Raw genomic sequence first — 27277 nt, forward strand, 5'->3', positions numbered from 1 at the left:
CGTGCAATTTTTCAACAAATAACAGCTGTTTGAAAATTCAACAGGAACCATTTTGGGTCGTTCCCTTAATTGCTGAAATTTTTTGTTGAATTTTCAACAATTCAGCAATTCAACAGTTTAGGGAATCCCCCTAATAATTCAACAGTTTAGGGAATCCCCCTAACTTTTAGGAAGATCCATAATTTTTTCCCGTGCAATGGCTAAAAATAATCTTTTTCCGTGAAAGCTGGTCACACTTTATATTGAGAAGTAGTCTATTGTGTACATGTTTTCTTCTCATTTTTACAATTAATGCATAAAACGAAAGGAACAGGAAGTTGTATTTATATGCAAAGACCTTTGCTACCATCATACGTTCATATTATCTCATTTTATAATAGTGCATTTGACAAACAAAGATATTGCGCATTGGTAAATTGATCGCCATGAAACCCGAGAACTTGAACAATTTCTCGCAGAAACATCGAGGATCAGTGGAAGATTCAACCACTGAAAACAATTCGGTAAGTTATAAGATATAGTCATCATTGAACACTGAGCTCAAATCCTATCTTTTTTCCAGCTCAGCAGCGATTCGGATATTGAAGATATCAGCAGTGCAAGCGGCGATCAAAAAAGGATCGTACAAGGACTAAGGAAGATCATTAAGAAGAACAACACAAAGATAAATGATCTGGTGGCCAAGTTGACGATTGCCGAAATTCATTTGGCAAGTGAAAAGGAAAAGTCCAATTATAAAGACGATTTAATCAAGCTAACTAATGAAAACAAAGACTTGAGCGTAAAGCAATTGCAAAGAAACATTTTAGACCTAGAAAAGGAACTTGCTTTGAGCAAGAATCAGGGTTCAATTAAAGAAAAAGATAAAGAAACGTCCGGTCTTGTAGACTGTGACGACCAATATAAGAAAAGGATTGCAGAATTGAATGCTCTAATAGATAAATTGGAAGGTAAACTTGAAGAAAAGAGCATTAAATTGGCCAACTTTAATGAGAAGAGCAATGAATATGAAAACAATCTAAGTGAGAAAGACAAGCAAATCGAAAAGCTAGAGTACGAACTCACCGAATCCAAAGCCAAAATTGTTAAATTGGAATCTACAATTCATGAAAAGGATGAAGAGCTTGTCGAATGGAACAGGAAGACACAAAAATGTGAAGCCAAAATTAAAAGCTATGAAGCTAACATAAATGAAATGAACAAAAAATTGTCTGAGTTTAACTTAGGTGCTGAATGTTGCTTGGATAAATCTCTTGTACTAATGAACTGCACTGCGACTCCATTAATTAAGTTAGTATCGCTCCCTGATGAAAAGCCCTTCGCAGCGGTTTTTGAGGAAATTCCATCTGCAGGTTTGTGGATGGTCATACAACGGCGTATTGATGGAAGTGTTTCTTTTGATCCCTTTGATAACTGCTATTCAGATGGATTTGGCGAGATAGGAACCGAATTCTGGCTAGGTCTTGAAAAACTTCATAAGCTTACTACAAGTCGTAAATATGAGTTATATATTGAACTAGTCGATTTTGACGATGTTAGAACCTTTGCCAGATATGATCACTTTGTTGTTGGAAGCAACAAAGAAAATTACAAGTTGATTTCCCTAGGTGACTACTCAGGAAATGCTGGCGATGCATTACGGAGCAAAGTTAATTGCGCATTTGAAACCCTATGGTGGTGCCATCCACACGATGATAAATGGTAAGAGTAACATAAGTAAATATATTTAACCAAACACAGCAGGATAATCCTTTAGAAAGTTCTTTCAAAATTATTTTTCTTTACTTGACTAAAAAATGTTCCAGTTAGTTACCATTTTTTTTTAAATCTGTACCTATGTAAAGTTGTACTTACTTAGGTACCTATCTAGGTTCTCCCCAACTGCACTAATTATTAAAGTAACTGATTATTTGATTTATTAAATTACTTTTACAGTAATTTGAACGGACAATACTACGAATCTAAAGTTCAGCTATATGACTGGAATGGACTTTGGTGGGGTAGTTGGAATATGGGAAATAGATATTCCCTTAAATCGTGTAAAATGCTAATTAAGCCAAGGCATTAAAAATCTATCGATGTGAATCTTGGACCAAACACACCAACTTGAAATATCAGTTTAATGTACTAAAACATAAGTATAATTAAGATAATTAAAGAAATAATCTAAAGCAGACCAACCAATAAAATGTATCTGGTGAATTGTTTAATTTGTTTCTTATTAAGTTAAAAAGAAAATTAATATTCCCAAAATATTTTGAAAGTGATTACCATTTTTTTAAAACAAGAAAGGAAGCTAGCTTCGGCTTACATACCCTTGCAGATAAAATAAATACCTATAGTTTAATGCTCACTCGATCGGTGCAGTTCCAGGGATCCCAGATATATTATTGCCTATTTAAAATGTTGTTTTTAAGTGGTCAAAAATCAAAACGCCTACTTCCTACAAATATACAATGAATTTTCTTATATATGTTTGATTATTCCTATGGGAGCCTTAATAGATAATAGATCTAATAGATAAATTGGAAGGTAAACTTGAAGAGAAGAGCATTAAACTGGCCAACTTTGATGAGAAGAGCAATGAATTGTAACGAACTGTTTTAAACTGATCGTTTTTTTTTTCTTTATAGCGTTTTATTGAAAAACTAATTTCTCTGTTACAATCAGATATTTAGAAGTGTTACATTCGGTAGTAGATTGTTGATGCTTTCGTGTGTACAATCGAACCATAAAGGTTCGCCATTGTCTTTTGTGTATATTACAGATATTACAGATATTATCTCCTTAGTTCCAAATCTCACCAGCCGCAATCTCCAGGACCATCTTCCGGCGGAAATACTCCATTTCCGTTTGGCAAAAGGTGATCGGTACATCGCGCGAAATGTATTCGGCGAACATGCAGCTATAAACGCCGCAATCGCTGCCATTCTGCTGTCGAGGCACATTGGTGGCGCTCTCGATCCTAAAGCCGCTTGTATCGAACGGCTTCTTCCGCTTATCCAAGGACTCCTCGCGCAGATAGGCCTCCAGAGCGTTCAGCACGGCTTGATTCGGCTGTCCCATGGAATCGTAATAGTGGATAGTCTGGTTGCGCATGTGGATGATGGCCATGCACCAGTGGACGCCGTTGACATGCACTGGCACAGGAATCACGTCCTTGGCGAAGATGTCCACCTTGCGGGTCCAGCGTTTAACGCCCGCATGTCCACTTTGCAGGAGGCGTGGCACGAAGAATGTGTTCATCGCATATGTGGCGGGCAAATCGCCAGGACGCTTCTCCGAGCGTTCGGTCATCAGATTCATGTAGAAATTGATCACCTCGTCGTTCAGCCACTCGCCATCCAGCAATGTTCTAATGTCGCGACGGGTAATGCGCATGTTGAATTTGACCACAAGAACCGAAGCTAAATCGCCTGTCATTAGCTCGTTATAGCGCCTCATGTGCTCCTTGGTAAGCGGAATGAGTTGGATTTCCTTCCTCTCAACGGGCTTGTCCACCGATGACCCGATTGGCGACCCGAAGATTGGCTTGTGGCTGATGCGGTACTGGAAGATCTTCTCCCGCAGCTTGCATTCGTACGCACGTCGTTCCTCCGTGGTGCGATTAGCCTCCACAGCGGCCAATCGACGACGGTGCTCGGATTCCTCCCGGATGCGAGCCGACTTGGCCCTGAACTGCTCCACGAAGTCATCTTTAAGGTAGATGCAGCTGGAAAAGCGACGATGCCTGGTAGGCTGGTGGCCACTCAGCGATTTCGCAGCGTCACTGATGAGTGATAGAATTAGGATACATAGATTTAAAAATATATTAGAAAGTAGTGTTGGGTTGCTCATGAATGAGTGAACAAAAAAGAGCTGCTCACTAAACTGAGTGAGTGAACATGGTCCTTCGAACTTGTTATTTATTGTTCACTTGTTCATTTTTGCTCACTTGCTCCTTTTTGTTCACTTGCTCAGGTACTTGCTCTTCTTTTTTCACTTGTTAAGTTTGGCTCTCTTATTTGATCTTTTTAGTTAACTTGCTCAGTTGATATCTTTTTGTTATTGCCACAAAAAGTATTTTTTTTTTGTACTTTTAGGATGCATTATGCATACGGTTTTACAGACAATGAGCAAGTGAACAAGTGAGCGAGTGAACAAGTGAGCAAACTGAGTGAGTTGACTCATTGGGAAAAAAAGAACAAGTGAACATGTTCACCCAAGTGAACAGTTTTTACCCAACACTATTAGAAAGACACTCACGTGTGGTTGGTCCTCGTGTTGGCTTTCCTTTCATTCGAGCCATCCTCAACGGCCGTGATCATCAGGGAGGAATCGGAAGATTCGCTGCTTCCCGAGCTGCTGGACAGGATGGAGGCACGGCTGCTGTTGAAGCTACCAAGGCGCATTGGTGTCGCTTTTTGGCGCTCTGACTGGCTGCTGATCAAGCTGGCGTAGGCGGAAAGCCCTCGGTTATCATGGCGGTTGCCAATGTCAATGCGTTGCAGCGGCGGGGGTTTCGGTTTGGATTCGAAGCGACTGGCGTGGATGAGGTTCATATATTGTTCGTGCTCCTCCATGCGCTCCAACTCGTGGTTGAGGATGGGCAGGTAGGGGGCTTCATTGCGCACCCGGTGTTGATTGGACTTGCTGAATATCAGGTCTTCAGCAGGCTCATTCGCTATGAAGCGGGGAAAGGAGTTGTCCACCCTTCGGTACTTGATCGTAGGTGTATTCTCCTCCTGGTGGCGTCTCTTCCAGGTTGAATCTCCCGAGCCTGCCTCCCCGTTGTCCGGTTCTACTTCCTTGGCCTTATACCAACCAGTTACCAGCTGTCTTTGTCTTTTCAAAATTTCTAGGCCTATCGAAAATTCGGTTTGGAGGTAGTCTATTTGCCTGGTGGCCCTCTGATGTTGTACCAAGTCCTTCGAAGGCTCAGTGTCCTCGATGCATAAAAAGATTTCCTTGAGCAGGGCGACGCTCTGCTTGGTAGATTTTACACGGATGACTTCCTCTACCAGCTTGTGGCAGACATCAGCCAGCTGCTGACGCAATTCTAATAGCTCTGGATTGGCCATCAAATTAAGGGGTTTAAGGATGTAAGGATCTGCTGATAGTTCTCGATCACGGATTCCAGCTGGCTTGGCGGTTCCTTTTCGATTCCTTCTGATAGTATCTCGAATCTCGAATTCTATCTGACTGCTCCTCCTGCTGAAATTCGCTGAAAAACGGGCTGCAGTCTTCCTGCTGAAACTCTCTTGAAATCTGGTCGTTTTGCTCCTGAATCTTAGCTGCAATCTTTATGTCTCCCAGCTAAAATTCACTCAAAATCGGTTGCTTGTGATCCTGAGTTTCCGCTACGCTACGATGAAAACAATCTAAGTCAGAAAGACAAGCAAATCGAAAAGCTAGAGTACGAACTTACCGAATCTAAATCCAAAATTGTTAAATTGGAAGCTACAATTCATGAAAAAGATGAAGAGCTTGTCGAATGAAACAGGAAGACACAAAAATGTAAAGCCGAGCTAGAATCCAAAATTAAAAGCTATGAAGCAAACATAAATGAAATGATCAAAAAATTTCAGATATCAGAAGTTGTCAAAAATCAAAACGCCTACTTCCTACAAATATACAATGAATTTTCTTATCCGGCTCGTTCCGAAATATGTACTACCTGCAATAGAAAGAAGACTTTTGTGAAAGTTTCATCGCGATAGCTTTAAAATGTAGAGACTAGTTCTCATAGAAACGGACAAACGGACATGGCTAGATGGATGCTGATCAAGAATATATATACTTTATGTGGTCGGAAACGTCTCCTTCACTGCGTTGCAAACATCTGACTGAATAGAATATTTTGAAAGTGATTTCCATTATAATAAAATTAAAAGTTTTATATTTTCAAAGAAAGTGTAATACATCAATTTCGGGTTTTATCTTTATAGGCCGAGCCTTGATCTAATTTAATTTCAAACCACGCAAGCACTGGAATAACCCTAACCTTTTAGTAACCCTTCCGATCAGCTGTTAGTTTTAGCACACCCGCTGGCTCTGTGGTATTTCGGCGACCTGCGGCCACACTAATATCTACGACGAAACGAAATTATTGCCACGAAGAACAGAACCAGAACTTATTTTGTTGGCACAATTAAAACGGGGCTAAAGCGCTGAAAAAAGTCAGTGCCCGGATTTGGAATAGAGCTCGACTGGACGCAATCGAACGATGGGCTCGAGCCACAGCATCCACGTTCCCGGTGGCGGCACCGAAGGTGAGTGGGCATCCAACTTCCTCTCGACGGACCACGTAAACGTAAACCTGCCGCTGGTCCAATCAGAAGAAAGAGCATAGGATAGTCGACTAGTTGATACCCTGTTGCCAAGTACCTTTAAGATAAATTGTTAGGAAAAAGGAAGTCCAAACAAATGAGGAGACTTGATTAGTAAGATATTTTCAATGCAAGTTTATTGACCTTACAAATTGACAATATATTACCAGTTTAATGAGTCTTGATCCTAAGTAAAAATACATATATTTACGCTATAGGGTTGCTAAGACCTGTTCCTTGTTTTGTAAGCAATATAAAAAACTAAATATTTATTATTTTATAAATAAAATTAAAGTAAAAATCTGTACAAACCGAGATCCTCTTAAAAGCTATTTAATATTGCAGTTTAAATCTGATTAAAAATCTAAATATTTATTATTTTATAAATAAAATTAAAGTAAAATTCTGTACAAACCGAGATCCTCTTAAAAGCTATTTAATATTGCAGTTTAAATCTGATTAAAAATCTAAATATTTATTATTTTATAAATAAAATTAAATTAAAAATCTGTACAAACCGAGATCCTCTTAAAAATTATCTATTATTATAGTTTAAATCTGATTAAAAATCTTAATAGTTATTATTTTATAAATAAAATTAAAGTAAAAATCTGTATAAACCGAGATCCACTTAAAAGCTATTTAATATTGCAGTTTAAATCTGATTAAAAATATCTCTTTTGACATGGACTATAGGTAGCACTTTGGTTCGAATAGAATACCCCCTCATTATATAGAAAACTCCGAATAAACCGAAATCTTCAATCGCAGGTTACCACGTACTCAAAGTGCAGGACAACTCGCCGGGTCAAAAGGCCGGACTGGAGGCCTTCTTCGACTTCATCGTGGCCATTGCCGGAACGCGTCTGGATCAGGACAACGATATGCTGAAGGAGCTACTGCGCCAGAATGTGGACAAGCCGGTGCGCCTGACCGTTTATTCCAGCAAGACGCAGGCGGTCCGCGAACTGACGCTCACGCCGAGCAACAGCTGGGGCGGCCAGGGACTGCTGGGCGTGAGCATTCGGTTCTGCTCCTTCGAGGGCGCCAACGAGAGCGTCTGGCACATCCTGGAAGTGCATCCCAATTCGCCAGCCGAGCTGGCCGGTTTGCGCGCCTACAGCGACTATGTAATCGGGGCCGATGCCATTCGCCACGAGAACGACGACCTGTTTACCCTGATTGAAACGCACGAGCAGCAGCCCCTAAAGATGTATGTCTACAATCTGGACGATGATGCCTGCCGCGAGGTCACCATCAAACCGAATACCGCCTGGGGAGGCGAGGGCGCGCTGGGCTGTGGCATTGGCTTCGGCTATCTGCATCGCATTCCCGTGCAGGCAGATCCGGCAGCCTCTCCCTCTGCTGCCGCCGAGGCCTCTGTTCCGCTGCTCACTGCCGGCGGAGCAGCTCCAGCTGTAGCTACTGCGGGAGCCTCTGTGGTTGCACCAACATTGCCTTACATACCACCGCTGGCCAACACCTTTGGCTCCACGAACGCCGAGGTCAGGCCACCCACCATTGAGCCGCCGGCACAGAGCTTGTTCAAGACCTACTTTAATCCCGATGAAGCCACCGATGCTCTCACCGCAGCGCTGGAAACGCAGGCCAATATCGCCGAGCCTGTGGCTCCAGTTGCTGAAGAGACTGTGCCGCAGGTTCAGGTTCCCGCACCAGCCAACATCTTTATACCCGGCGTTTATGATCCCAGTGCGCAGCAGAGCGCCACTTTGGGTGGCATACCCGCCGCCCAGCTGCCATTCCCGCAGGCTACGGCTGCGCCGGCACCACCGGCGGCTGTGCCCATGTTCTCGGCACCGCAGCAGGCTTACATGTCGGCACCAGCTGTCCTCTCCTATCCGGCAGGTGCCCAAACGGTGCCCTCGTATCCACAGGTGCAGCCCTCGATGGGCGGACTGTTTCCCACGCAGCCAACGCCGTTGCCGCCACAAATGGCCCATGTGTTCGCTGCGCCACCAGTTCAACAACCAGCAGCAGCACCAGCACCACCACCAGAAAACGAACCATCGGGAGCGGCAGTCAACCAGACCGGCAACTAAGACTTCAACTGCTTCACCTGGACAAATTGTCGCTAAGCTTTTATGTGTATGTTCGAGAATCATCTTCTGATTGTTTTGTATGGATTATTGGCCAGGGAGCTGCATGCAAAAATATGTACATTGCATTCATAATAATAATCTAAATTAATTAATATAATAAATAAATAAAAACTTATATGTATTTAAGGTCTTTACGTAAACAAACTTTTAATATTTTGGAGTGGCTTTCTTAAGTCAACATATTCTATACACCTTTTGCAAAAATATTTTGCACATTACATATGAAAGTTGTCATATCACTAGACATCGGATTTTAGGTGAAATCGTTTTTTTTTTTAAATATGATTTAAAGCCACATTTGATGGGTTAAACTTTTTTTACAAAAACCTCAATTAAGTTTGGCCTTAATCTGATTATAACTTAATAAATAAAATTTGTAACTGATTAAATGTGGCTTTAAATCCGATGTCTACATATCACATAACAAATCTATTAATTAGCTTAGTCTAGAGCGTTTCTGGCGTTTTGGCGCAAATGCTTTCAAGAACTTATCATGAAAACTGGAAAGATCCTCTGCAATCGTTCGCATAACATTTAGAGTTTCCCTTTGAAGGGCCAGCATTTCTTCGCCCACCGCTTTTTCGCGCTGTTGCTTGTAGCGCTTGGCGTTTAGTTCGGGAAAATCGAAATCCGCGGAAGAATCTGAGTTATTTCCCGAACGAATGCTTCCCGTTGGCTCCTCTGATGTGAGGCGGTTCTCTGCAAGGAATATGGGTATATAAGATTATAAACTATCAAAATATATTGATGATTTTTACCTGAATATAAGTTTGGTAGGATTTCTTCGTCGCTAAATTCCTCAGTTACGGGTTGATTTCTCTTATGTCGTTTATTTTCTGGCTCAGGGAACTCAAATTCTATGGACGAATCTGAGTATTCATTTTCCACAGGCGATTCCTTTTTTAAGGGTTTTATCTCTAAAAAATATGCAAGACATATATATTTTTTACCATCCTTACAGGGTTTTATTTTACCTTTATAGGCAGTTTTTGGTATGCTCTCTGCATCGCTCTCGAACTCATCATCGTCATCATTATATTCCATAATATGCCGCATTTGGGAGAAGTAGATCCATCTAGATCGCTCAATTTTTAATAACCTTATCTTTTGGAATTCCTTGCTATAAAAACATAAATAATAGAACATGAGATGTTAAGATACTGACGGATGAACATACCGGTATTTCTTCTTCATGTTGTCCATTTTAGCCTTTATTTCGACCGTAGTAATATCGTACTCCCACATAGCGTGGGCCATTTCCCGCATGATATCAGAGTTTTTGCGTTCTTTGCCACGGAAATCGTCCAGATTTTCCAGCCACATTTGGAGAAGGCATTCCGTAGCTGGCGTGGTCCACACGAAGTTCGGTTTCTTTGGAGCAACTGCATGGTAAACAGATATTAGTAGAGACTTATTATTAAATTTAATTAAATTAAGTATTATTACCTTTTCTTCCCGGCGGCGGCATTATTTATACGGTACAGCTGTTTGTGGTCGGTAAATCGATAGGCATGCCACAAAATATCGAACCACTACCATGTTGTCGGAACTGGTTTCAAATAAATCCCACTGTAGTAGATATTTAGGGTATTCCTAGGGTATAGGGTATATTGATAAGATATTTCTTTTAAATTCAGTTATCAGAATTATCAGCAACTTGAAAATTTTAACAATTTAACAGTTTACGGATGTAATAAAAATTCTGTAAATTGTCCTACTATAATTATTTTATTTAAATAAATTATAGCAATATAATAAAATTATTTTACAAGATAAATTGTGTATAAAATAAATGTATTATTTTAAATGTAGTACCAAAATTCTGGAAGTCTGTAGAGCATAATTAGGATTTATCAGGATTTTCAATGCGGCTGAGTAGATTTGAGCAAAAATCATTCCATTCCAGTTCCGAGTTTAGAGAGCTCTTCCAATTTAATTTAAAGGGTCTACAAAAATCGTCAAGTTGCCTGGCCCACGAAATATTTTGCTCGATTATTATAATTGTAAGAAATAGCGCCATGGAATTTCCAGTACGTGAAAAATATATCTTCCCTATATATTTTAAATGAAGATCGAGGGCCTGAATGTTACGTTTAGTGCAGAGTGCCGCTTCACTATTTAATATAGGAGATGGTGTCGAACTAAGCACGAAACCAAGAAAATTGGTTTTAAAAGTAATTTTTGTTCTTTTCTCTGATAAAATCCATCTTTCTTCCGGAGAACGATTGTTGCGCTTTGCGAAAATCAATATTTCAGATCGGCTCATGTCCACCCCGAGGCCCCATTTAAGGCAGTATTTTTCCAGCTTGTCTATCATATCTTGAAGTGCCTTTGTTCCCTCTGAGAGAATCACAATTTTGTCAGCATACATTAGAATACTTATTTGTTGATTATCTACGAATAGTCCTCCATTTAATTCATCGCAAAGATCGTTCAGATATAGGGTAAACAGTAATTCTGACAGGATTCCCCCGCTGCTTTGAAAATAATTCAGTAGTTCGCCCTGGTAATGTTTATGCTGATAAATAAGTCTTAGAAAATAGATTAATTTTGGGGACAACTTCAGCTTTTTAAGTTTTTGCCACATAAGTTTACTAGGTATTTTCGGTGATATCGATTCGAAATGAAGAAAAGAGGCGTAAACTTTATTTCTCTTCTTTTCAGCCAACAAATATTAAGTTGGTAATAGGAAGACTGAAAAGTTTGAAACTCAATTAGGATACTGTTTCGATGGCACCATTCAATCAAACTTTCCTGGAATATCATTAGCGGCATATTTTTTACATCGGATGATGGATGAAGCGATTCACAGCAATAAAATTTAAAGACACAAAATATGTATCCTATCCTAAAGTTGAACTAATCATTTAATTAAAATGTTATACAAATGTTTTGTTTCGCCAGAAAGCTATTTTAATAATAATAATTTCTCATTATTCCTAAATCTGGGCTGGCAAAGAAAATCAATTTTCTGGAGCAGCTGAATCGCCTTACGGACAGAGAGTGAAAGGTGTATGTGATTTTGCATTGTCCTTGCATCTGCCGACCCAGGAACTAAGTTTCTTACATAAGATCACTACTGAAATGGCGAAACAATGAGCGAAAAGATGCCTCGCAATAATGGGAAACAGCAGTCTTGACCAACAACAACAATGGTATCTTTACGCTAGAAGAGTCAACCGAAAAGTAAGCCGACTTCTGGTGTCCTGGAGTCCCGAAAACCAGGTAGAAGGACAATGCACTCGTGCTATACATACAATTTGGATTTAGAGCGCGAGCGCAAACTGCATGTACATACATATTTACGGGGGAACACACTAATCACATTGGAATTCCCACGTTTATTATTTCTTATAACCCTCTGTTATATGTGATATATTCGAAAACAAGAAATGGTATTTTGGGTCCCTTTAAAATTCCTTATCATTTAAATTTATAGATAGAACGCTTTGCATAAATATTTCTGAATTTACTATAAAATTTCAAATTGCCCGCCCGCTGCAGTTACATACGGGCACACTGTCGATATACATCGATAGACGGAGTACGCAATCGATAACTGACACTTACGTTTTGACGCAACGCCTTTCTTGGTGATGGGGATTTTTTAGGATTTTTTAGGGAAATATCGACTGTTTGGGATTTTTTAGCGAAGGCAACACTAATACAATTTACGACTGTTGACCGGGAAAAAATCAAACGAAGCCAGCAATTGCCTTTCAACCTTCAACCGCGATCATCCGCAGAACAAGTACGGCGTTTGGAAAACAGTGAACTTTTGCGAAGTACGGGCGAGCGTAGTCAAACAAGGAAACAAATTCCAACGCTCCCGTGACGCAAAATGCTGTAGAAATCGAAATTGAAAGTCAAATGAATTCCGTGTGTGTGCGTGTAATTTGAGCGTCAATTTGTTGATGATAAAATTCGCCTCCGCTTATATGTACATATGTTTGTGAGCATATGAGCCTGTGACTGTGTGTGTCGGTGTGAGCGTCGAGCATAAGAAAGCGGCACAAAACAACAACAACAAGAACAGCAGGAAGCGAGCGACGCTTAGCGAAAGAGAGGAGGAAAGAGAACAGCGAAGACTCCATTTTACAAGACGACGAAGAAAGGGATAAAAAGGAGCACGCGATGGCCAGCTTCCAGATCCACCAAGACATGAGCAACAAGGAGAATCCGGGCATCACGATTCCGGCCGGGGTGAAAAACGCCAAGCAGCCGCTGGCCGTTATCGGGAAATCGGAGAAAAATGCGCTTGCGCCGCGGGCGAATTTCGCCGTGCTCAATGGCAACAACAACGTGCCGCGTCCGTCCGGGAAAGCGGTAAGCACCGTTCACAATTTCCCGTAACTCCAGTTCCAGTCTAATTCCAATGCAGCTGCTGTTTTTTTTGTTTTTGGTGGTGGGATCTTCACCAACGAAACTGCGCCTGTACGCGTGTTTGTGCGCTCACTCAGTGGTGGTGGTTTTCTCTCCTTTTCCCCCTTCTCTTTCCATTTTTTGGATAATTCTTTTTAGACTATGTGCATTTGCTAATTATTGGCACATAACCTAGAATCTAAACTAACCTAGAAAATAGCACAAAGCCTGGCAATTGCGCGCCTTTTCCAAACAACTGCAACAACAAATCAGCACAGCAAAGAGGAGAGCAATAGCAAATGCAATTGCCCACGCACACATTGGCGCACTTTGTGGGAAGCCAGGGAACGGCGCGCAACTGAATAGCAGGATCTTTCCAGGGAGCACTGGACGGGGGAGTTTTTTTTTTTTTTAGAACTTAGTCCATACACTGAGCTTTGAAAATAAAAATCTTAAATAATTTGGTATTTGATTTAAGACGACCCAAATATTAATATTATTTAAGCTTCTAAAATTATAACTATTTAAAATGTTTTTAAACTATAAATTTGATAATTTTCTTGGTTTTATTAGTTTTAGTAATTTTAATATTAATATTATTATATTTTCTTGCTCTTCTCAGCAAGTCTTCCGTGACGTCAGGAACCACAATGTCGATGAAAATGTGGATTTTGCCGCCAAGAAATCGAATGTGGTGCCCGTGGTGGAGCAGTTCAAGACCTTCTCTGTGTACGAGGATAACTGCGACACCCAGGTGGCGCCACCCGGCAAGTCCCTGGCCGATAAGGAGAACCAATATGTCGGGAAATTGTAAGTCCCCATCGGTCTCCATCATTAAAAATGGAATACCATTGAAAAACTTGTGTTTTTAACCCCTTCCAGCGATGCGGGGCAAAAGGAGTTGGTGGAATACGATCTGAATGCCACGCCCATGTCCGTGACCGATGTCCTATCGCCCATGTCTGTGGACCGATCCATTCTCGGTGTCATTGAGTCTAATGATAACAGTGTCCATGGTCTGGAAACTGGTGCCACGCCTGGTGGACAAGTCAAGGAGCTGCCGCCGCGCAATGATCGCCAGCGGTTCTTCGAAGTGGTCCAGTACCAGATGGACATACTCCAGAACTTCCGGGAGAGCGAGGTAAGTCCGGTAGAATTTGTATTATGAGACTAAGAACTCTTTTGAAATATGAATAGGATTATCTTGGATATAACGTATTGTTACATGTTATTTCTGATTGAATTTAATGTGACCTTTCTTTCCTATTATTTGTCTTTATTATCATTATCTTTCTACAATTAATAAATTAAAAAGTTTTTTTTTTCTATTTAGGGACAACCTATTGTTTAACTTCTTTTTATTATATAGGTGTAACATAACTCCTTTGAACTCTGACTTTTACAGTTTTAGAGCCTACATAGCCTCCATTTTAATAGAACTGTTTTCCAATATAATATGATAGTTTAAAAAAGTTTTTATTAACGATATCTGCCATTATTTAATTTATTTTTTCGATAAATTTAGTAAAAAATTAGTACTTGGGTATAAACCACTTATGTATTTTGTAAGAATAGGATATTTAATTATTTTAAAGCATACTGCAAACACAGTTTGTCATCATAGGGAAAATCCAGATACCAAGATAAGACAAAAATGTCGCCTGGTAGGGATTCTCCCCTTGATGAGTACCTTTGGTTTTTCGTGTTTGTTTTTTTTTTACCCCCTGTCTGTATGCCATGTGCATTTCATATTTGTGTGCAGATGCAGGCAGACGTAATTTCTCTATTCTTCAGGAGAGTGGGTAAGAGAACAGGAAGACGGACCCTAAAGTATCGCACCCTAAAGTGGCATTCCCTTCACGCAACGCTGCGTCTGCCTGTTTCTGGGTCCGTGGGTTCGTTCCCTCTTCTTTCCCCGCCCCTCGGCACATGTTTATCGGGCGGGAAACGTCTCGCATGCGTTTCTTATCCTTCTTCTACGTTTTCTTCTCGACTTCTAGCATTGCTCACTACACAATTACACTCGGAACTAATGGAATTTGACTTGCAGCTAATTGTTCTTTTTTTTTGTGTGACTTTTTTCCTGATATCGAAAGGCGCAAATTCTTATACATACTTTTTGTTGACACATTTTGCTTGGGTTCATTTGTGCTAATAAAAATTAATTTTTTTGTTCTTTTTTTTTTAAATATAATGTCTGTAAAAAAAACAATAGTTTTTAAATTCAAAAATAGTAAAACACAAAAAAAAAATTTTTTAAACAAATGTCAACAATAAAATTTGTTTCTTGTCCGTATGTTATTATTAAAGTGGGGATAAAACCTTGAAAACGTATGGGATCAGATTTTAATGCCTTCTTTAATTTTAACATTTAGCAAAAGTTCGTTAATTTTATGTTTTCAATTTATGGACTGACGTTTTTGTAATTTTTATTTATTTGCATTGAACATGAAGATTATAATTTCTCTGTAAATATTTTCAAAAATTTACCGAAATGGTATTTGACCCGGACACGTGTGAGAAATTGCTCCATTTTACAAGAGAATGCGGCATCTTCCCAATCGCATCCAGGTCATTATACTCGGATTCCATTGGTTAGTAAATTTTGTAAATTATTTTTAAAATCAACTAACGAGAGTTCTTGTTGAACTGATCGTAAAAATCATCGGAGACGGAATTGCTCAGGCCCACAAGTGCCTCCTTGCGCTGTTGATCCTGCTCGACGGCCAGCTTGGAATTGGCTCGCATGAGTTCATCGAATTCCGCCTTGCGTCGCCGATCATCCTCGATCTGATGGAGCACCAGAGTGCGATCCATGTTGATGGCATACTGCTCCCACTGCTTGTCCATCATCTGGGCCTCCGTCTTGCGCTGCGTGGCCAAGCGGAGCTGTTGCTCCTGTCCCAGCCGGAAGACGCGAAGTTCCTCCGGAGTCATGCCGCGATACATGAAGGCAATTTTCTTGTTCGGATCGGTGCGCGATTGGGCCACATCCGGATTCTCGGTGAGCATGTCGCTGGACAGCATGTTGTAGATCTCGGCCATGTCATCCTCGTACTTCTCTCGCTTCTCCCGCTCGCGATCAAGTTGCTTCTGCTTGGCCATGTTGATGTTGAACTGACGCACTCGCTGGATCACCTGGTTGCGCATCTGGTGATCGGATTTGGCCATTTCCTGGAGATGTTTGTCCCGGCAACCTACGTTGTCCATCAGCAGATTGTCGGCCTGTTTGCGCGCATCCTCGGCCTTCTTGCGCTCCTGCACCTGCTGATCCAACCAGGCGCGTTGTTGCTCCCGCTGCCGCAACTTGCGATCGAAGTTGTAGAGATCCTCGCCCTGGAAGATCTGTGCACTAGAAACGCCCAGTGTGATGTCATCGTCGGCCACTCTAGTGGGTCGGGCCTTCTTCAGGAAATTCGGATCATTCAGATCGAATTCGCGACGCTGCTCCTTGCGCTGATAGCGACAGCGATAATAGTTGAGATCCGAGTCCACCACGCGCTGCTTCTTTTCGAGTTCCTTTTCCTGGGCCGAAATCAGACGCTTCTGCAGCTGCTCCTGCTCCTCGAACTTCTTGTCGCACTCCAACTGCGCCGTCTGCTGCTTCTTTTTCTCGAGGATCTGGCGATCCAGCGTATCTAAATCGAGCTATTGGAATATATCTCTTAAGAACTTGGTTCATTGAGGTTCCTTTTGCGGATTACTCACCCCGTAGAGTCGCTGCTTGGCATTAAATATCCGCCTCTTGCGCTCATCCTCGTACTGCTCCCGCTTCTGCAGCTTCATCGCCTCGTCCAAATCCTGCTTCGTACATATTCCGATTTTGAGCGTCATCGCGGCAATATAATATAAATATATTCGTGTTTGATATCTGTAGGCTATAGGAAATTTCTGGCTCTTCCTGGAAGAAAAAACGAATATTTTTTGGGAGTTTCAGTTGAGTTTGTTTGCCCGGTTGCCGGGTGCTTTGTTTGTTTGTTTGTCTCTACTAAATATGAATGTACAGTCTGACTTTTTGGGTTGGATACAGATTTCTTTTTAAAGAAATGGGTATTATTTATGGTATATTACTAACTTGAAGGTAGTAAAATATTCAATAACGTTAGGGAATTTATTAGGGAATATTTTTTATGGAGGTGGAAACTTGTAAATGTTTTTTGATTGATTATTGATTTAAAATATTACATTTTTGTAATACTTTAAATTTTGCATAAATTTTAATTTTGTAAAATTCTGAAATTTATACATTTATACACACCAATTAAAAATAAAATGGTCTAAACCGTTTCTCCATTTTGAGCAGGCCGTGGCGCTTGACGTGTCCAATAATCGTTAAAGCCACCATTAAATAAACACCTAATTTATGTACATTGTACATATTGGCCAAATAGGCGTTTTCGGCCAAGATTTTCACGTTTAAACTGGGAATTTGAATGCGAATCACGTACCACGAAATAACCAATAAACAAATAAAAATTGGTAAACTCGATTCCCTCGATTTTACCTGACCACTTCTCGTATGGAACTTGCCAATCGATTATAGACTTTTTGGTACCCTTTAATTAATAAATCAATTGGTATTTTTGGTCCCAAGATATATTTGCTAAAATCTTTTAGCATATTTATGCTAAATTGTACAATAATAAAAATAATTTGTATATTTGTTTTATATTGTTTTACCCCAAATATACTTTAAGAGAGGTGTTAAATATTTGTTTCACTGCCGAAAAATCTTAAAACAAATTAAAAACTGATGAAAATAAATACGCCTTTTGCGATAAAAATGTGAGCAAATACTAATATCAATTAGAATCTTTTTACGCTTGCTGAATGTTTCAGTATCCGTAGCCCAACAAAGTTTGCCATAGTACGAATTAGTAGTAATTATGAGTATGTTGCTAATTTATTGATCGGTTCCTAATCGGTGGCATTTCTTATTTCAATCTTTCAGAAGAAACATCGCCCGAAACCCATGTATATGCGGAGGCAGAAGGACATCAGTCACAACATGCGCTCCATCCTGATTGATTGGCTGGTGGAGGTTTCCGAGGAGTACAAACTGGACACGGAGACCCTCTACCTCTCGGTCTTTTATCTGGATCGCTTCTTGAGCCTGATGGCGGTGGTGCGCTCCAAGTTGCAGCTGGTGGGCACAGCAGCCATGTATATTGCCTCGTAAGAAATTAAAATTTTTAAATTAATTTATCTATAAATATTATATTAATTTACTCTGATTTATTTGCAGTAAATACGAGGAGATCTATCCCCCAGAGGTGGGTGAGTTCGTTTTCCTCACCGACGACAGCTACACGAAGGCGCAGGTGCTGCGCATGGAGCAGGTCATCTTGAAGATCCTCTCCTTCGATCTAGGCACCCCGACTGCTTATGTTTTCATCAACACTTATGCCGTGATGTGCGATATGCCAGAAAGGCTGAAGTTCCTGACGCTGGTAAGTTACTGGTCATAAAAAATATATAGAAAAACTAACTGAATTCCCTAACTTTACATAGTACATTTCTGAACTGTCGCTGATGGAGGGAGAAACCTACTTGCAATACTTGCCCTCACTCATGTCGTCCGCTTCGCTCGCACTGGCGCGTCATATTCTCGGCATGGAGATGTGGACACCGCAGCTGGAGGAGATCACCACCTACAAGCTGGAAGACCTGAAAACCGTGGTCTTGCAGCTGAGCAACACCCACAAAGCGGCAAAGGACCTCAACACGCAGGCCATGCGGGAAAAGTACAATAGAGACACGTAAGTAGGAGCAACACCTGTATATCGGAAATAATTCTAATAGATTGAATTTCCTTCCAGGTACAAGAAGGTAGCCATGATCGACTCCATTGAGTTGTGCAAGGAGGACTTGGATCAGCTCTGCCAGGCCTACAACGCCAAGCAAAATGAGCAGCAGCAACAGCAGCAGCCAGAGAATCATTCTAAATCGAACGTGAATTTGTTTTATAAGTTTTAAGTGTTTTTGAGCCTCTGCCATGGTCAAATTGTATTTTAGTTTAGTGTTTCCATGTACCATTTTGTAGTTTTAGTTTTAAGTGTACACACACACATTGGAAGGAACAAACGCCGTTCGGTTCTATAAAGCTGGGAACATAGATTGGATTGGCCGATTGGCGAGCTCCACGTAATGCGTTCTGGACAATTTTATATGCCCGCCATATAAAAGATTAGTTGCTAGGAAGTAATGCACACTATCCATCTAACATTCACGTCGGTGCACGGTGAGAGCTTGCCACGCCAAGCGTGAGGAACAACGAGAACTCTAAGCAACAAGGGGAACCCGGACACCGAACCTATTTGTTCCGATTCTGCTTCTGCTCAGGCTACCAATATTTTATATTTTACCCTACCATCGATCCCTGTTCTCTATGTATTTTTATGTATTTATAAACTGAACCATACGGATGTATACAATGTGTCTTTAGCAGAAACAGCTAGCTCCGAGAATTATTTTATCTACACATATTTATATACTAACTATTAGTCCATGAATGTTCTGTGAACCACGAAACAAATACAAACGTCAATTTTACAAAAGACACAAAAGCCGCCTGAGAAAATACACAACAAGAAATGACCATCCTAAATCTGCGTAGCCATAAGAAATACATCTTAAATCTTTGTCAGAATAGCAGCCATGCATTGCTGCTTGACTCATATCAATCTAATGACGCTTACTAAATGTTTACCTTACTTAGTCAAATCTCGGTGGGTGGATTGATGTTGCTGAGAGCATAAACACAGAGCGCTAGCTAAATACAGAAACCGAGTTGACGGGAGATTCGACGTTAACATAACTTATATTATTGTACTAACTGCTAAATATAATTTTATAACATTGCCGAGTGCGTTGTGCTCGCAAGCCGTATATTCCATATACCTATTGTATTCAATAAAATTGTGAAAGACATGCGCAACATGCGAGTTTTGCGAACAATAAGCTGGGATTAGTTTTGAATCTATTGCAAATCGTAGATGAAACGGAAAAATTAATAGATAAAAAATATCAGGGACCGTAAATAATCATTATTTGAGATTTTTATTTTAAAAAGACTACTGTGATTTTTCGTTTTAAACGTCAAAAATAACGATCTTTTTACTATTGCTGACAAAGTATATGCATGCTAATAAATCTGGAAAGCAAGTTAACTGTTATTTGTTCATGTCTATAAAGTGCATAAAAAGCAGTTAAATTGTTGACTAAAACTTGTACAAATCTCAGTAGGCCTTTTAAAATAAAAATCTCAAATAATGATTATTTACGGTCCCTGAAAAATATAGCTTCGTTGATTTTGGAGATATTTTCATCTATACAGATCTTTTTAATTTTTTCGTTAAGAATTTAATTTTATACAAATCTGTTGACTATAAAAGATGTCTTGAAATATTTTTGTTATAAAGCCTAAAAAATGAGTGTAAATTTTTTTTTATTTATTTGTTGCTTAGCTAATATTAAAGAACATTTTTGAATATTTCTGAAATAAATTCATTATTTAACTTTCTAAATTTTATTTTTAAAATAGAACTTAATATTATAAAAATCGGTCGACTATAAAAGATGTGATGAAATATTTTTATTATAAAACTTAAAAAATGAGTACAAATTTTTTTTTTTAATTTTTTTTTGTTTAGCCTATTTTAAAGTCCTTTTTTTTAATATTTCTGAAATTAACTCATTTTAAATCATGAAAAATTACAAAACACCCATTTTATGCACTTCACAAATACCGTTAATTTTATTAACCATTAAATCCAATATTAAATCACATGTTTCGAAAATTATTCAGAGATAGGATTAGGCCTTGAAGGTGTCCTTCTCCTTGCGCAGCTTGCCCATGGTGACAATGGGATCGGTGTCGCCGCCGGCGTGCTTTTGCACAGTTTCCTCGTGGACGCGCATGAAGGGATTCCAGGACTTCTCCTCGCCAATGGTGGAGGGCACAGTGGGATCCTGGGAGGCGCGACGATGCTTGGCCCACTCGATCCGCTGCTGGATGACCTCGTTGTCGGGCTCCACGTGACGGGCGAAGCTCATGTTCTGCAGCGTGTACTCGTGGCCGCAGAAGACCTTTGTGGCGTCCGGCAGGGCGGAGAGCTTGGTGCACAGGGCCTCGTACATTTCCTCGGGAGTGCCCTCGAAGAAGCGGCCGCAGCCGCCCTGGAAAAGGGTGTCCCCAGTGAATACAGCTCCCTCACCGCCTCCTTCCTGCGACGTAACATGATAGCAAATGTGCCCGGTGGTGTGGCAAGGAGTGGACAAGCACTTGACATTCAAGCTACCAATGGTGAAGGTGTCATCCTGCTGAACCTTCTGATTCAGGGCTCCAATCCTGTCATCGCCCCCATAAACATCCAGCTGCTTTTCCCACAACTTGACCAACTTCTCATTGCCGCCAGCATGATCCCAGTGATGATGGGTGGTCAGCACCTTGTTAAGGGTCAGCTGCTCCTCCTGCACCGTCTTGATGACCAGTTCCGGCTCCACGGGATCCACCACAGCCGCCTCGCGCGTCTTTGTGTCCACAATCAGATACATGTAGTTGTCCTGCAGGGCCGGCAGGATCTTGATCTCCATGCCCTCCAGTTTGACGTCCTCCAAAGTGCTATGCATGCCTCTCAGTCCGACTTTTCGCAGTTTTTGCACTGAAATGAGATTACAACCGTTGACATTCAGATTTCAGTGACAAAAGTGGGCAGCAAACATAAAGCAACGATAAATATGGACATGGTAATATGTAGCCGGGGGAGAAGAGCAGGGCAGAGATTAGATTAAACACATATATACGGTACGGTACGGATAGATTACGCTTGACGAGACTTGGACGGACGGGCACAGCCAGAAATCGTCTTCGAATTGCTCCAAAACCAGGCGAATCCGCTCGAGAAATCCTCGGAATACCTCGGAAGTAGGTGGCGGTCAACTGGGTCTCCACTGTGGTGGCCACGCTACGCCAGGCGGAGGCAAACATTTCGATTTCGATTGCGGTTTCGATTTCGGCTGTTCGGCGTTTGATTCCTAGATTTATGTAGCGTAACTAAAAGCGTGTAATATGAATTAATTATGGCCCCTAATTACAGTTGTTTTTTTTTCCAATTGTCTAAGCAAAGTGACAGTTTGGTGACCGGTAAAAAATACCATTGGCTTCGTGTATAGAAATATACAAAAAGTATACTAAATTGGTTGAGAACTTTGATTACTGCTAGCGCGGACTCAACCCGAAAAGAAAACCAAATTGTTAAGGGGATTCCCTAAATTGTTGATTTTCAAACAAATTAAATTTCCAGAAAATTCAGCAAATTAATTCAGCAATCTTTTAATTTCCGTGAAATCTATAACTAATAAATCTGTTTAAAAATTCAACAGGAAAAATTTAGGGTAGTTCCCACAATTGTTAAAATACTCTGTTTTTTTGTTCAACAAGGCAAATATTCATTCAACAGTTTAGGGAATCCCAGATTGTTTATAATATATGTCGAATAAAAATAATAATACACTTTTTTATTATATTTTATGTAGTTTTTTTCCATTTGTAACTGCCAAACCGCGAATTCTTGAGAATAATAGAAATAAACATAGATCAACTAAAATAAAAATGGAAAACACTTTCTTGGAAAACTTATTGAGTTAAATGTCAGTTAGATTTGAACAAAAAAATACAATGTCCGATTCAACCGATCCCCACTGCTCCACCTCCAAGTCGAACCTGATCAAAGTGAACCACGTGGGCGTAACGGCCAAGATGCCATCGCCGCTGAAGAAGGTTCTGCCCCGGATGAACTCCTCCAGCGATTCGGATGTGTACCAAAACAGTCAGACGCAGTACAACCTGTTTAAGGATGTGGGTCGTGGTGAGATGACCGAGTCCTCGGTTTCCGGTGGCTCGCCACACACTCTATACGAAATGCACACCGAACCGGAAAAGAGTCTACTGGATCATTCGAAGAACAAACCGCAGAGGATCGAATTCCAGCGCTACTCGAAGAGACGTCCTCACGTGATTGTTCCATCCAGATCTGCTCCCAAGTTAAAAAGTCGCTCCAAATCCCACCGTGCATCGCAGGCTAAGAAACGTGAGGGTGGTGGCTTCCTGGCCCGTTTGGTGGAATCGCTGGACAAAATGTGCAAGTGCCAGGCGCAGAATCAGAGCCAGAAATCCATCATCGATGACCTGCCGGAACCGCAGTGGAATCGCAAGGAGGCCAGCCGACATACCTGCATCGGAATATATCCCTTTGAGCATGGATGCGCCGATTACCTGAGCACCACAGACACCCATCCGAAAATCAATGCCATTGTCCTGGCGGATCGGGCCACCACCTATGCTACCCACTTTTGGGCGGAGCTCTTTGGTCTGCTCCACATCGCCGTTGCCTTCGTGGTCGCCTTCATCCTGCAGAGCTATCGTTTCGTTCTGTACAGCCTGGTGAACACCCTGATCGTTGGCCTACTCCACATGACCTCGGACTACCTGTTGAAACCCCTGCTGACCATGCTCTTCAATGGCTACCTCCAGCCGCCGCTGATTTTCCTCTACAACATCCTATGCTCCGTGAGGGACATCCTCGAACCGGTGGCCAATAGCCTGAATAGCTTCATGAAACCCTTGGCTACAGTGGGAAGCAGCATTCGATTGGTGGATGTCAACTACCGACAGATTCATAAGCTAACCAAGGATGTTTGAGTTGAGTTTCGTTTTTAGTTACTTTGTTAAATTTATATTGTTTAAGTTCAGTTTTGTCGTTTCATTAAAATTAGTTACTTTACTTTCGTTCTCTAGTTAAAATGAGATAATTGCCCCATATAGATGAGTCCCCCTAACAAATTTCTTCTACAAATTTTGTTCCACTTCCATTGTTCCTCCCTTTTATGGTTCCTTTCCACTCGTTTTCTCAGAGGGCGGAGCTATTACAACCCCTAAAATTTGAACAAGTTAAATCTGCTTCCCCTTTAGCAATTTCCCCACAATATTACGCACATTCCAAAAAAACCAGCTCGGATTACATTGTTTTTCTTGTTTCACAGAACTGTAGTCATGGTGACACAGCCCCTGCCCCTCGGACAACTTAGGGGTAAGTTTGGGCTCAATTACGTTGAATGCAACATTTATGATTTATTTGCTCATTTTGCGGCAACGGGGAAAGCATATGTCCAAAATAAAAAAGTACAAAGTACACTAATTGTGTCCCGCGGGAATCTTATTTCGCTGTGGTAAATTAGTTTACAATTTTGGGTTAAAGTGTTCTTATAAAAAAGGTTTTTTGGTGTATTCAGGTAAAATTTAATAAAAGAAACATTAAAAAAAAGGTTTGTGATTATTTTTTGAAAGTTTATACCGAAAGTTTAATCATATCTTAAAGAATCGTAAAAAATGTAGGATAAAAAATGTTTAAACGATTTTAATACTTGGAAACATCCGTTGATTTCAGCTAGCACTTGTAAAAAGAAGTTGGTTCCCTGATTTTATCTCATCAACATCCTTTCACCTTCTTTCATTGCTGACCAAAAAATTTCCTAAGAACTCTAATCATGATATTTAGCAAAAAGAACCCAATAAAACTCTTCTGCACGAATGATGGCTATCTGGGATTTTTGTGCCATTCTGGATAAGTTTTTGATTTTCAACGGAATTTCCATTCAGAAGGCAAAACAATCAATTATCATATTCAAATCATCTCATGTACACCGGGTGTATACAAATAGCTGAAGAGTATTAGTTGGAAAAGTTGTAGTTTTCTTATTTATCGGTTGAGTTAAGAAAGGAAACACCAGCGGAGCTTTCATTAATGAGAATAATGAGCTGGTTGCCAACTCTGGATCGTCTTACAATGTGCACCCCTTTTCGCCCGCCCAATTATCTGTGGAAATTGTTTGGGTGTTCGAGTATCCCAGCATATGTTTGAAATTAACGAAGGAAACTCGGAGAGCATTGATTGATTTGCGTTACTAAGTGGCAGGGAAAATATAAATTGTTTTCCGCTTTCTGTTTTTCTGAAGATTAATTTGATGTCTCCAAAAATATTTTTGATTTTACGATTTGAAAGATTATTAGAAAGAATAAGGACCGTTTTCTAGTCTGCATGTAAAATTTAAAATAGGATTTAAGGTTAAACCTTGAAATGGTATGGAAAATATAAGTTTTAAGCTTAAATTGTGTATTATAACTTGCACTTACTTCTTGCACTTATTAACGTTAAAATACAATTTTTAAGAGCAAATAAACATTTTATTCCGAAGAATTCTTCGAAGAATTTTAAAGGGGATCATAAAAATAAGTTCCAAAATTTTTGTATTTAACATATTTCAATTGAATTTTATTTAAAGTTTGATTTTTTTAGAAACATATTTCAATTGAATTTTATTTTAAGTTCGATTTTTTTAGAAATCATTGTAGAACTTTTGATTTAAAAATATGCAATCTTTCCACATTTTATTAATTGGATTGTCTTGTGATGTCTCTATAAACACCTTTGTGTGCTACGCGTAATTCCCTAAACATTTTCGAGGTAAAGGTGCGAAAATCATTTGGCATCGCCAGACAAAACTCTCCCACACATAATCCCCCGGTTGGCCCATTATTGTGTGATCGACAGGCGGATAAGGGAATCCTCTCCTTATGAATGGGAGCAGACAGAACAGCGACAAGGTGACACCTTACAAAACGCTTTGTTGGGAATTTCGGGATTACAGATGGTAAGCTGTTTTCTGTTTCTGTTTTCTGGGCTGCTCTATTTTCTGGCCTGGAACTGGAGTTTTGGGATTAACCGAGCAGGTTTTCGCTTAAATAAATAAATATCCCAGAGTGTCTTGTCTCTTTTTGCGAGAAGTTAAGCAATTTGTTGAACGTCGACAGGCTGACAATAGACTACAATGGAAGGCTATTGAAAAACCATTGAAAAACGATGGGCTGGCCAGCCACAAATGGTTATGCAAGAAGTTACAAGTAAATACTAGAAGAATTTGAGAAGAACTCTGCGGATCTTCGTATGGAAAATTGAGTAATAGTCAAGATTATCGCAAAGTGCACTAAAAATTCTGGGTATTTGTGAAGTATTATAATGCTGGATGATGCAAAAAAAAAGGAACTACGAAGAAATGCGAGAAGAGCTACTTAAAAAGTATTAGCCAGGAAGTACTTGTGGCTGTGGAGGAGGATGTGCGGATTAGGATAACTTCAGATAGCTGAAAATTAATAGGAATACTTGAAAAAATTTTTTACTGAAATGTTGAATTATTTATGTTATCTTTCAAAAATTGTAATCCTTAGTTCTTATCTTAAATTAAATTATCTTATTTTGAATAAATTTTTCGGTCAGTTTCTTTTTAATTTTAAAGTATATTATTTATTGTATTAACAGACAATATTCTATACCAAATATTTATCTTTCTTATTTCACATTTTCTCTAATATTTTGTCTCCATGCGATGCGAATTGCATTCATGCGCTTGCAATATTTAAGAAACAGACACCAGACGACCGATGGAAAAATTCAGCTTCGCTCAGCTAAACACGATAGTGTGGGAACCAAAAGACGCGTTTGCACAAAGCTTAAAAAAAGTCGAAAAAATAACGCTTCGTTTGAGTTACGAGTCCTAAGTCCTGCCACGTGATTTTAATAATGGAATTAGTTCGGCTAAGATTTCAATCCTTTCACTGCGGTCAATTAGAGGGCACACCTCTGTAAGGGGTGTTGCCAGGCAACAGGGGGTGTGTTCTGTATCGGTGTTCTAAAAATGATAAAAAAATGTATCTTTAAGCCACAACACAAAATAAATTCGTATACAAATTAAGATTTATTTTACAATTGTCCTACTCGGTAATCTGTTGCTAATCAAAATATTACAATGTACGAGTAAAATATAACCAAAATTTTAAAAAAACTTGTTCATAGAAATATTTTAAACGATATGTTTCCATTTACATTTATTTCAGTTAATACCAAATTGATTTTTATTTCCGAATTTATAACGGTATAATTATTGTCAAGTTCTTTATTTTTGTTGTAAGATTTTTTCAATTATATACATACCTATTTATTTTTGATTAAGAACACATCTGTCAAAGATTAATATTATGATAAAGATTTTTTTAACCATTTTTTTATTGCATTCTTTTTACTTTTAAGATTTTGATAAACAGTTAAGTGCTAGAAAAAATAAAATTGAATAAACCCCAAATAAGTAGCCCTAATCCGCCATCACCCTCGACACCTGTGACCTCTGAACGATCCCTGGATAAGAACACAGGGAATATAAAGTTGTAATAATGTTCGGGGTGCCGATGATGTTGGCTGGCTGTGACAAATCTGGGTTTTTGGGACTCTGTTTCGAGGGGATTTGCGAGTGTGACGAAATCGTCAACCCTCCCAATTTGCCGCTTAATGAATTCCCATCGACATTGTCAACAAACAGAATCCAAGGAGGAGGAGGAGTGCTCCTGTTTCTGTTCCTATTCCTATTCCTATTCCT

General features: G+C 39.9%; 8 protein-coding genes across 13 annotated transcripts; 4 read left to right on the forward strand and 4 right to left on the reverse strand.

Moving 5' to 3' along the window:
• Window positions 1-214: 214 nt before the first annotated feature.
• On the forward strand, window positions 215-2471 carry LOC108061962 (fibrinogen-like protein 1). 2 transcript variants are annotated; one of them, XM_070214386.1, is made up of 4 exons: window positions 215-302; window positions 381-503; window positions 563-1701; window positions 1936-2471. In XM_070214386.1, the coding sequence occupies exons 2-4, from the start codon at window positions 426-428 to the stop codon at window positions 2066-2068; spliced, it is 1350 nt and encodes a 449-aa protein (XP_070070487.1). In that variant the 5' UTR covers window positions 215-302; window positions 381-425; the 3' UTR covers window positions 2069-2471. The 2 variants fall into 2 exon arrangements, with proteins under 2 accessions (XP_070070487.1, XP_070070486.1); XM_070214385.1 differs by having other exon boundaries at window positions 238-503.
• A 166-nt stretch (window positions 2472-2637) lies between these two features.
• Window positions 2638-5572, reverse strand: LOC108061884 (sentrin-specific protease 1-like). 2 transcript variants are annotated; one of them, XM_017148297.3, is made up of 3 exons: window positions 5408-5572; window positions 4246-5339; window positions 2638-3769 (listed from the first exon to the last, which is right to left on the reverse strand). In XM_017148297.3, the coding sequence occupies exons 2-3, from the start codon at window positions 5058-5060 to the stop codon at window positions 2788-2790; spliced, it is 1797 nt and encodes a 598-aa protein (XP_017003786.2). In that variant the 5' UTR covers window positions 5061-5339; window positions 5408-5572; the 3' UTR covers window positions 2638-2787. The 2 variants fall into 2 exon arrangements, with proteins under 2 accessions (XP_017003786.2, XP_070071728.1); XM_070215627.1 differs by having other exon boundaries at window positions 4246-5344.
• A 491-nt stretch (window positions 5573-6063) lies between these two features.
• Window positions 6064-8568, forward strand: Grasp65 (Golgi reassembly-stacking protein 2). Its single transcript, XM_017148420.3, has 2 exons — window positions 6064-6251; window positions 7080-8568. The coding sequence occupies exons 1-2, from the start codon at window positions 6206-6208 to the stop codon at window positions 8366-8368; spliced, it is 1335 nt and encodes a 444-aa protein (XP_017003909.2). The 5' UTR covers window positions 6064-6205; the 3' UTR covers window positions 8369-8568.
• Window positions 8541-9959, reverse strand: LOC108061953 (uncharacterized). Its single transcript, XM_070214238.1, has 5 exons — window positions 9875-9959; window positions 9606-9810; window positions 9403-9548; window positions 9187-9345; window positions 8541-9127 (listed from the first exon to the last, which is right to left on the reverse strand). Exons 1-5 carry the CDS (start codon window positions 9894-9896, stop codon window positions 8865-8867), a joined length of 795 nt encoding a protein of 264 aa, XP_070070339.1. The 5' UTR covers window positions 9897-9959; the 3' UTR covers window positions 8541-8864.
• Window positions 9960-12126: 2167 nt separating this feature from the next.
• On the forward strand, window positions 12127-19727 carry CycA (cyclin A). Its single transcript, XM_017148393.3, has 7 exons — window positions 12127-12754; window positions 13413-13600; window positions 13673-13931; window positions 17742-17965; window positions 18036-18240; window positions 18302-18549; window positions 18610-19727. Exons 1-7 carry the CDS (start codon window positions 12563-12565, stop codon window positions 18764-18766), a joined length of 1473 nt encoding a protein of 490 aa, XP_017003882.2. The 5' UTR covers window positions 12127-12562; the 3' UTR covers window positions 18767-19727.
• Window positions 15216-16768, reverse strand: LOC108061942 (RIB43A-like with coiled-coils protein 2). Its single transcript, XM_017148394.3, has 2 exons — window positions 16499-16768; window positions 15216-16438 (listed from the first exon to the last, which is right to left on the reverse strand). Exons 1-2 carry the CDS (start codon window positions 16622-16624, stop codon window positions 15419-15421), a joined length of 1146 nt encoding a protein of 381 aa, XP_017003883.1. The 5' UTR covers window positions 16625-16768; the 3' UTR covers window positions 15216-15418.
• A 790-nt stretch (window positions 19728-20517) lies between the features above and the next one.
• On the reverse strand, window positions 20518-22015 carry tzn (tenzing norgay). Of its 4 annotated transcripts, none has more exons than XM_070215316.1 (2): window positions 21887-22015; window positions 20518-21453 (listed from the first exon to the last, which is right to left on the reverse strand). In XM_070215316.1, the coding sequence occupies exon 2, from the start codon at window positions 21419-21421 to the stop codon at window positions 20606-20608; it is 816 nt and encodes a 271-aa protein (XP_070071417.1). In that variant the 5' UTR covers window positions 21422-21453; window positions 21887-22015; the 3' UTR covers window positions 20518-20605. The 4 variants fall into 4 exon arrangements, with proteins under 4 accessions (XP_070071417.1, XP_017003795.2, XP_017003793.2 ...); XM_017148306.3 differs by lacking the exon at window positions 21887-22015 and adding an exon at window positions 21710-21880; XM_017148304.3 differs by lacking the exon at window positions 21887-22015 and adding an exon at window positions 21617-21880.
• A 409-nt stretch (window positions 22016-22424) lies between these two features.
• LOC108061906 (uncharacterized) lies at window positions 22425-23574 on the forward strand. The gene has a single exon (XM_017148323.3). The coding sequence runs from the start codon at window positions 22440-22442 to the stop codon at window positions 23490-23492; it is 1053 nt and encodes a 350-aa protein (XP_017003812.3). The 5' UTR covers window positions 22425-22439; the 3' UTR covers window positions 23493-23574.
• Window positions 23575-27277: the final 3703 nt, after the last annotated feature.

Source organism: Drosophila takahashii, chromosome 3L (genome assembly GCF_030179915.1).
Source record: "Drosophila takahashii strain IR98-3 E-12201 chromosome 3L, DtakHiC1v2, whole genome shotgun sequence".
In the NCBI taxonomy this organism is placed as follows: Eukaryota; Metazoa; Arthropoda; class Insecta; order Diptera; family Drosophilidae; genus Drosophila; species Drosophila takahashii.